Source organism: Pyrgilauda ruficollis, unplaced genomic scaffold, assembly GCF_017590135.1.
Source record: "Pyrgilauda ruficollis isolate IOZ18807 unplaced genomic scaffold, ASM1759013v1 scaffold36, whole genome shotgun sequence".
In the NCBI taxonomy this organism is placed as follows: domain Eukaryota; kingdom Metazoa; phylum Chordata; class Aves; order Passeriformes; family Passeridae; genus Pyrgilauda; species Pyrgilauda ruficollis.
In genome coordinates, this window is record NW_024525045.1 from 1402497 (window position 1) to 1412144 (window position 9648).

Sequence of the window (9648 nt, forward strand, 5' to 3'; positions counted from 1 at the left end):
ATTCTTTGGTCATATTTCCTCAAGGGATTTTTGGAAGTGAAAAGGGTACTAAAGGATCTTCCAGTTTCCAGTTCTGCCCCGTGCCAAAACACAACTTTCTTTGCTAAGTAAAGCCGTACCCAGGTCTCGACAAGCAGCATGTGAGGACTCGGACTTGAGTGTACCCCATTGATCCTGCACGCTCGCTGCAGCTACCCCAGACAGCTAATTCTGTGTTTGGGTCCTCAGATGTAAACACATGCACAATCACAGATGCACACATCTAGCATTTTTTTAATAGCAGTTTCATAGAGAGGTAGTATGATCGTATATATCTAAAAGGTAATTAATTTGATTTATTATACTTGAAAAATCCTGTCTGCAGTACGGGCGTCATCTGGAAACTTCATGCTATTTTATACTATCGTTCTAAAGCCGAAATAAATGTTACGAATTGATGACAGCTTCCAGCTGCATGATAAAAATAGCCCCTTCTCTTCACAGGATCGTGTTTCATGTTATCGAAGATGAACCAAATCTGACCCATAGACGTCCGCAGCAGGGGGGAAAAAATTGATACAAAATAAAAACCTCGGCCATTTTTAATAAACAATGCTCCCTAAAACGCAGTACCTTTGCGGTGAAATGGAACCCATCTTCATACGTTCAGCAGGTTCAGGAAACCAGACCTGCCCCTCATTCAAAATAGAAATCTCAATTATTAATCTTTCTGGGTGAATTTGGAAATTACGCCCATTCTGTTACAAATGCCACCTACTATACAGAACGTTTTCACTGAGGTTCTGTGAGCCTTCGAAAATATACTTCCGCGTAGACACATGAATGTGTGTCTTTCTAGAAACACCGTTCTTTCTTTACGTACAAATGTAGATAGAGACAGAGGTAATGTACAGATGCGGACATATTTGTAATACAATCAGCAAGGCGAGCCGTGATTTCGGCGAGCTTGTGTGCATCTGCGGCAGTGACCGTGTGTCCTGAGAGTTGTGGCCACAGCACAGGCAATGTCCGTGCCCGCCACGGGACCCCCCGCTCCCGCGGAGCCGCGCGGGACGGGGGCGGCGGAGCCTCTCCGCAGGCCGGGCTGCGCGGCCGCTCTGGGCCCCGGCCGGGCCTCTCAGCCTTCCCCGGCCGCAAAGCCCCGCTCGGCAGGGAATCGCCAGGCACCTTTTGAGGAAAAGCGCTGATTCCCTCGGGAACGCCGCGCTGACCGCGGGGATGGAGCGCTCCTCTCGCGGTGCCCGGCGCGCACGTGTGCGTGGGGCGGCGGGCGCGTCCCGGCCACGGGCGGGCACAGCCGTGGGCGGCCTCCCAGGCGTGCTGCGGGTGCCAACGGGGTGCGTGCGTGTGCAAACGCAGATGGAAACTTTGTGATGATGATGCACGGTGTGCCTGGTACCTGCACAGGCTCCTTCGTGGGCGTACCGGTCACGAATTCCTCTCCCTCTGAGCTCCAGCGGCAAAACGCACGCGGGTTCTTTTAACGTCAGGTCACTTGACACTCTGCCCTTTCCAGAGGGGATCTCCTTCCCCGTCCTGCCTGCTGGAAGCGGGATTTGCAGAGGGGCTCTGGCTCCTCGCCGGCCGCGCCGGGGGTCCCGGGTGTGCAGCGGGGGCTCCTGCGTGCCCGCCGCCCCGGCCCGGTCCGCGGCCCGGCTCGCTGCTCGCCCCCTTTAAAAGCTGCTGCTAGAGGAGCGAGGGTTCTGGACACAGGAAAACTTACAAAGTCAGAGCGGTTTACTAGCGTGGCCAGAAAAGCAGTAAATAAAAGCGCCGGTGCTCCGTGCATCAGTCCGGGGACTGCTGCTTCCTCACGGCTAAAAGAAGGGCGATAACCAGACGAGGCCGGAGCGGAGCGGGTGTCCCCGTTTCAAACAGTGTCTGGACTAAAGAAGCTAACTTTGCCTCATGAATGCCGGACTTGCCTTTTAATAAATTCAAGCGATCACTCACAAACCATTAAAGCGACCTGAAAGGCGAGTCTTTCTCGGGGGAAGTGGAAGAGCCTGATTATTGTTTTGCATTTAACTTTCTGCGTGCAAACGGCACAAGCTCCACCGGGGGTTGCCACCCGAGAGGGGCAAGCACACACGGCCCTCCACACGCCCAGCCGAACAGCCTCCTGCACCCTCCCTGCCGGCACTGCCGTCCTGCTTTGGGTATCTTCAAACACTCCCCCGCCGCGGCGGGAGCCTCCGCGGACTCGGGAGACCGCGGACGGCAGACATCGGACCTAAGCGTTTTGTCTACCCCGGAGCAGGCAGCGCGGAGCGGCTCGGGGCTGTCGGCACGGCCTGCCGTGGGGCTACGAAATCTACTTTTCCCACGCAGGAAAAGTACCGCGACACCATCTCCAGAGCCAGACATGGGAAAGAAAGTGATGGCCCCCGTTGAGGCTGGAGAGCTGGGCTCGTTGCTTCTCCTCAAAAGCCTTCGTGAATAAATCCTCAAAAGGAACCTTGCTAGAGGAAAGTTGACTTTAGAGACTAAAACAGCGCAGAAACCCCCGAGAGAAACCTCACAACCTCTCTGCCCGAAAAACACCTCTCTCTCTGCCGGGGATTTCAAAGCACTGCTCCCCTCTCCAGAGCCAAGCGAACAGCACAAGCACCAGCATGGCGTGGACTTGAATTCAGCATTAACAATTCCAGCCCCAGTGATCGTCGCTAATTCAGAACATACACGGGATGGAGATCAACCAGTATCGCACAGTTCCCCCTCACCCCAGATAAAAAACCTACAGCAGCAGCAGCAACAACATTAGAATCATCTTTTCTGCTGTAGGACGCTCAAACAAACCCCAGACTGAAAGTTTAAAAGAATACTCATTAGCCAAGTGTTCCAATACACACAAGTAACAGATCTGTGTTAAGCGACCACTAGGGACTTTACACAAGTTCAAAGAAAGTTGCAATACGCATCTTTAAAATATCTCACCCACACCACGTTTCTCCGGGTTTGCTTTACAGATGGGTGGCTCAGACGAGCTCAACGATTCTTTTATTTCTTAGATACGCCCAGGTCACATTTTTTATAAACGATGCCCGGTAAAATAGCCGAGACAGTTACTCTGAAAGATTCGCAACAAAGCAGCATTTTCGGCGCATAAAACACTTTTTCCCTCTGCTCTTTTGCCCGCTGGACTACAGTTCCTCAAGTCCCAACACTTTCTGCCCCGGTCCCACCGGGCTCCAACTTTTCCTATCTCGCCAAACCCTGCAAGGTGGCGCTCTTTTCATTGAAAACTGGTATTAGCCTTACAATAATAACATTTTGTAGAAAGTAAAGTTAAAGCGAAGCCTTCCCACGGGTGCTGCAGGGAGCAGGCGGCGATGCCGAACTGGCAGGAGTAGGGATTCGGATGAGCAAGACAAACTCTCTCCTTTTTTCTTTCCTTTTTTTCCTTTTTTTTTTTTTTTTTTTTTTTGGCGTATGCTCTCGGGCAGTGGAAAGTCTCTCCGAGGGAGATCCCCAAATGTTACGGACAAAGAAATATCCTTGCGGAGGGCTGCTGAGAGGCAGGGCTGTGCTCTGGGCGGGTTACCGCCGGGGCTGCGGAGTGCCCGCACTGATGCGAGGGGAGAGCGGCTTCCCCCGCACCCCCGCCCCCCGAGCGGTTAATATGGCTATTGACTCGCTGTACACATAATATTTCTTTAAAGAAGCTGTTAAAGTGTCATCTTGGTCTACTGGAAGGTCAGTTTGTGCAATTCACTCTATGACATATCACAAGCCCTCGCAGCTTTAGCCAACCTCATGATTTGTGTTGTCTGTTGATATGTTGTCTGCTTAATGGGGCGATCATGCAAGCTACAACCAGGAACAAAGCCCAACAGTTCCAACAACCGTAGCTAAGTTAGTGGAAGCAGTACAGCTTGCAAATCTATCAAACTAAACTGCAAGGAAGACAATCTGATTTAGAGAAAAGGCGTTCTGCTACAGTCATTAAGCACAAGTAATTTAGATTTTTTATATTGTCTTCTCATTTACAAATTTACTGTATCAACGCCAGCCAATGGAACGAATTTCTTAAGTAAATGAGAAATAAATAAAAGAGATAGAAAGATAATCAAATTACATAAAATAATTCTTATGCCCTACATTTATTTTTTTAGAAAGCTATTAACACTAGCAAAATTATAGTAATAATAATAACATAGCATAAGAAGTAATTGATTTAAATTAACATCACGTTTTAAGGAATATCAGCAAAGAGAAAAAAGAAGAAAAAAAAATCAAATAAAAATACACACAACAACAACAACGGCCTTCGTGAAACAGTGCTGTACTTCTTGGAGTAAAAGGCCCAAGGAAAGTCATGAATCCACTGCCTAAGAATTAGTTATGGTCATAAATGCCTTAAATTATAATAGCAACCGAAATCTCCGCTGTTTTAAATCTCCTAATATATGTTATCCGAATTAATTTAATTTAGGGACCCAGTCTATACAGATTCATGGACAGTGTTGGACTGGAATGCAGCACTTCTCGTGTAACAATTCCCCACATTAATATTTATGTAGCATATGCAATCTATTTCTGTTATTTTTATGGTTGTTATTCTATGTCTGCAAAGGTCATTTAAATTATACTGCGGCCGAAAATTTGTTTCATAAATTTTGATATAAATACTAATTACACACTATAGTAATGCCAGCAGGGATCCTTTCATTTATCACATTTATATCACCTTCGCTGCTTTAGTGATGACATAATGGAAAGCAGTGAAAAACTGGGACAGTTTTATTCTAATATCCTAAAGCTAGTAGGAGTTGCAGCAGGTTGACTTAGTGAATAAGAATTCCTACCACAATTCTTGGGATTTAAGAATCTTTAATAAGGTACGAAATGTTACCAAACAGTTCTGTAAACTAAATTTTACATACCAATTCTTCTAGCCATAAATATTGAATATCTTGTAACAGGTATAACCGGACCTTTACATGCGGATAAATATGGAAATTAGGATTTATATACATTATGTTCTTGTATTTGCCAAAAGCAACGGACAGATATAGTTTATATCTTTTTTTTTTTTTAATATCACTTTACATAAACAAATGTAACAGTTTGACACGCAGATCCAGGCTTTCACTATACGAATTTCTTGACAGGACGTGTAACAACATTTTACTGCACTACTTAGACTGGACTTTGGGACGAAATGTTGCACTTTATACAAAAAAGCACATTAATACCAATAATATTCTGTTAGATCGACGTTTAGACTGTAATAATACAAAGTAATTCACATTTTGATACACATTTACTAGAACATTCTTGCCATTCAGTACAAATAGTTGAATTTCTACCTCTTCCCTCTGCCCCCCCACCACCTCCGCCCCCCCATATGCAAAGACCACAAATCCACATATCCCCTTATTCAACTTGCGATATAACTATTTACAAAATCAAACAGTACACTTTTTTTGTTGTTTTGTTTTTGATGCTAATAATTCTGTATTTACAAGAGGGGATGGGGGGGAAGGCCGCTGCCCGAGCAGACATGCAGTTGGCGATCTCTAATCAGTGGTTTCCAGTGAAGCCCTACACAGTTGGCATTTGCCCTGGTAACCTTGTCTTCTTATGCATTCTACTAACCCCTTCGCCTACCAAGCCTTGGAACAGAGCAGAACAGTCAGGAAAAAAAAAAAAAAAAAAAAAAAAAAAAAAGAAAAATTAAAAAAAGAGAGAGAGAGAGAAATAATGGAGGACAAAAAAAAAAAAAAGAAAATAAAAATATTTTTAAAAATTAAGTCTTCATTTTACTCAGTCCTGGGTCTACTGGCAGCATTTTATTTTTGTTTGCTCACTTAAATTTTGATTTCAGAGTGTCCATTATTTTTGAGTCTTTAAATAGGGTATTTGTTTGCTCGCTTGGGGCTTTTTTTTTTTTTTTGTTTCGGTTTGTGTTTTGTTGTTGTTGTTGTTTTGTTTTAGCGTTTTAGACGTACCATTCGTTAAAATTTGATGTAAGCGTGCTGTGGCTGGACGTGTGATGGACTGCGGAGGAGGAAGGGGATAAGGAGCTGGCAGTCTGGTTTTCTGTGGATGGAGACACGATGGTTGGAGGGGTGGAGGACTCGTAGCCTGAGCTGGCGGCGGGAGAAGGCTGGGACCCCTGCGAGGATGATTCATGGACCTGCAAGAGAAAACCCGGGCAGAGATAGAGATCGGCGGCGGGAGGAGGCCTCGGCCCGGGGATGCGCCGGGCGCGGGCCCCAGCAGCGGGCCCCAGGCTCGGGCTCTCCTGCGGGGCTCCGCCCGCAGGCGCGGCCGCGCCGGCCCCGCCGCCCTCCGCCCGGGCAGGCCCGCACGCCGGCCGCCCTCCGTTTACCTTCATGTGCTTTCGGAGGGAGCTGGGGTGCGTGTAGGACTTGTCGCACATTTTGCAGAGATAGGGCTTGTCGGAAGTGTGCACATGCATGTGCTTTTTGCGGTCGCTGCTGTTTGCAAAGCGCCTGTCACAGCCCTCGAACTCACACTTAAATGGTTTTTCACCTATTGCAGAGGGAAGGGGGAGGGGGGGGGAAAGGGATCTGATTAAGCAGGGCCGGCTGGATCGCTCATTGTCACCGCACCGCCGGACGGAGCTCGGGGCTCCATTTCAAACAGTTGCAACTTTCTAACTTCAGCGCGGCTCAAATCCCAAAACCTTGCTGCTAGTCTCTATCCTTTCCGGACCTCCGACTCCCGCAAAGCGCCCGGTTCGGAGAGCAGGGGAGCTAAATAACTTTTTTTTTCCCCCCCTCCCTTTCCTTTGGAGGGGCGAGTTTCCTTTCAACCCCAGTCCCGGGCACCTCTCCCTCTTCACAACGCTCCGAGCGAGAGAGCAGGCGTGGTGGGATATTACACACGATATTCAGCGTCTGGTTTCCGATTTTATAGCTCGTTCTCGTAATATTTTACTCTTTCACCCCCCTCCAACCCCCTCCCCCATATTTTCTTGCAATATTGAAAATTATTCTGTCCGGGAAATCAACGAGAGGGCAGCTCCACAAACCCTCGGCAAAAGCGCTAGGGAAAGCGGCTCTGGCTTTCAGCGTTCGGGGGTGGGAGCAAGGGGAGATCGCTCTCCCGGCCAGAGGCTGCTGCATTCCCACCTCCCACGAAGAAAAAGTTCTCAGGAATACCGGCGCCTCCCCTCCGCACAACAATAACACAGTAACGCGCGGGGCTCGGTTTGTTTAATATCGCTCAACGGAATTAAATATTTACCAAGCCCTGAATTGCAGAGAGGAGACGAATGAGCTGCCTGCAACATTTAGCACAATTTCTCATCGTGCCACAGCCAAAACTGCCGAACAATAATTAATTAAAACCTATAAATTTAAACAGGACAGGTTGCTGCGATCCCCCACCCCACCCCCTCCGCCCTAACAATCCCAGCAGCAAACCCTGCCGTCCTCCCCCTCTGCCTCGGCAGGGATCATTTTCTTTTTGTTGCTGCTGCTGGCGTGGCTGTGACCGAGCTCGTTTTGCAGCGGAGCTCCGAGCCGGCCTCTCCCGGAAAAAAGCAGCGGTCCCTGGACCAAACCCCCTCCTCCCCGTGCGAGCCTCAGCCAAGCCGGGCCCCGGCCCCTCCGGCACGGCCCCGCGTCCCGCTCCGGCCCCGGCGCTCGGCGCTTCCACTCGCACAGAGAAAAGCGACAGAGAAGGTTACCGTACCTGTATGAGTTCTTTTGTGTATTTTGAGATTCTCTGATCTGGCAAACACTTTGCCACAGCCTGGGAAAGGGCAGGGGAAAGGTTTTTCACCTGTGTGGACTCTGATGTGATTTACAAGTTTATATTTGGCCTTGAAAGGTTTCCCTTCTCTTGGACACTCTTCCCAGAAACATATGTGATTGGACTGCTCGGGTCCTCCAACGTGCTCCACCGTGACATGAGTCACCAGCTCGTGCATCGTGCTGAAAGTTTTGTTGCAGGACTTTTTGGGGTTTGACAATTGCTCGGGCTCAATCCACTTACAGATGAGTTCCTGTTTGATGGGCTGCCTCATGTAACGAAAGAAGGCCCCTGCCCCGTGGTGGGCTGCCATGTTCATGTTCATGTGGCCGTAGCCGTGGAGCTGGGTCGAGGCGTAGTGCTCGGAGCGGGGGCTGGTGACCTGGCCGTACTGGTCGGGTCTGCCGTACATGTCTCCGGAGAAGCCCAGGCGCATCTGCCCGTTCACCACGTTAGGCGAAGCGTGGCTGGTGGCTTGTTCGTGCAGCCCCGGGAAAAGTATATGTCCCGCGGCATCTGTGTGTCCGTGGGGTCCGGCGAAGCTGCCGGCAGCGGAGGCGAAGAGGCTGTGCTGGGCGCTGGCGGCCGCCGCCTCCCCGAAGCCGCGGTTGCGGAACAGAAAGTCCCGGGTGGAGTTGAAGGCGGCGCTGGAATAGGAGCTGACATGGGTCGGGTGGTGGTGGTGCCCCAGGGCCGCCGCCGCGTAGCCGGGCGCCTGCGAGGTGAAGGCGGTCTGGCCGGCCGAGGCCAGCTCGTGGGTGCTGGGGTTGATTTTGAAGGCGCCCATGCCGTCGGCGAAGGGGTTGATCCCCAGCCCCACTTCTCTGTCCGTGACATCGGCCGTGGAGTGGTGGCGAGAGGATCCGAAGGTAGTGACTCCTATGGCGGGATACTGCGGTCCAGCATCCAGAAGCATCTTCCCAGCGTCGATGCAGCAACCAAAAAAAAAGCACGCGCGCACACACACAACGCGGAGAGAAGCAGCAGCAGCAGCGGCGGCGGCGAAAACACCCTCTTTGGAAAGTCAGCGACGATCACCACCAAAGCAACCACATCAAAAACACCCCCTTCGGCATCAGCGCAGGGGGAAGGGGAAAAAAAAGGAAAAAAAAAAAAAAAAAAAAAAGGCTGGTGCGGAAGGGGGGAAGAGATCTTCGCAGTTGCAAATAATAATAATAATAAAAACGTGCCCCAAAAATATTCACTGTCTCTCTGCTTTGAGTTTTCAGGGAGGTTTAAGTGGGGAGGGGGGGGTTGGGTGAGCTCAAAAATAAACTGGCTGCAAATAACAATAACGGCGAGAGTTCAACACAAGCAGCAAAAAAAAAAAAAAAAAAAAAAAAAAAAAAATTAAAAAAAAAAAAAAAACAAAAAAGAAACTTCCTTCAGTGATTTTTTTGGCTATAGGAATGTTGCAAAGTGGCCGAGAGATTGTTTCTCTCTCCTCTTCGAGCTTCCCCACACTCACCCGATTTTTTTTTTCGGGGGGCCTTTTTTTTTTTTTTTTTTTTTCGCTCCGCAAAAAAAAGGCGCAAATCATGCACAATATTGTCTTTTGCGGTTTATCTTCCTGGGGAGAAACTTTCACCTCCTCAGCCGGGCGGTGAACGCGAGACTGATAGCGGCAATCATTCCTGCAGATAAATGAATTGAAAAGACGACACCGTCCCCCCCCTTGATGAATGGGAGCCGGGGGCGGAGCGCCGTGCGGGCGGACGTGGGCGCGCATTGGCCGGCGCCGGCTCCCCCTTCCCCGCGTCGCTGCCCCCGGCCCCGCCGGCTGCCTCCTCTGATTGGCCGCTCCGCCTCATCCATCGCAGGTATTGTGGCGCCCTGACACCGCTCTGACAAACGGGGCTGCGGCAGCCCCAACTTTTTTTTTTTTTTTTTTTTTAATATATATATATAAGGGTCTTTTTT

The 9648-nt window shown here is 49.6% G+C and overlaps 1 protein-coding gene across 1 annotated transcript; it reads right to left on the minus strand.

Annotated features, from left to right (window-relative positions):
- Window positions 1-5944: 5944 nt before the first annotated feature.
- LOC121357950 (zinc finger protein ZIC 1) lies at window positions 5945-8832 on the minus strand. Its single transcript, XM_041475713.1, has 3 exons — window positions 7669-8832; window positions 6338-6501; window positions 5945-6142 (listed from the first exon to the last, which is right to left on the minus strand). Exons 1-3 carry the CDS (start codon window positions 8642-8644, stop codon window positions 5945-5947), a joined length of 1338 nt encoding a protein of 445 aa, XP_041331647.1. The 5' UTR covers window positions 8645-8832.
- Window positions 8833-9648: the final 816 nt, after the last annotated feature.

Bases quoted from the DNA above. Each gene is read 5' to 3' on its own strand.
- LOC121357950 (XM_041475713.1), bottom strand. From the start codon at position 8,644: ATGCTTCTGGATGCTGGACCGCAGTATCCCGCCATAGGAGTCACTACC. The intron at 6,502-7,668 runs GTACGGTAACCT...CCTCTGCAATAG, and splicing joins ACACAAAAGAACTCATACAG to GTGAAAAACCATTTAAGTGT. The intron at 6,143-6,337 runs GTAAACGGAGGG...TTTCTCTTGCAG, and splicing joins CCCTCCGAAAGCACATGAAG to GTCCATGAATCATCCTCGCA.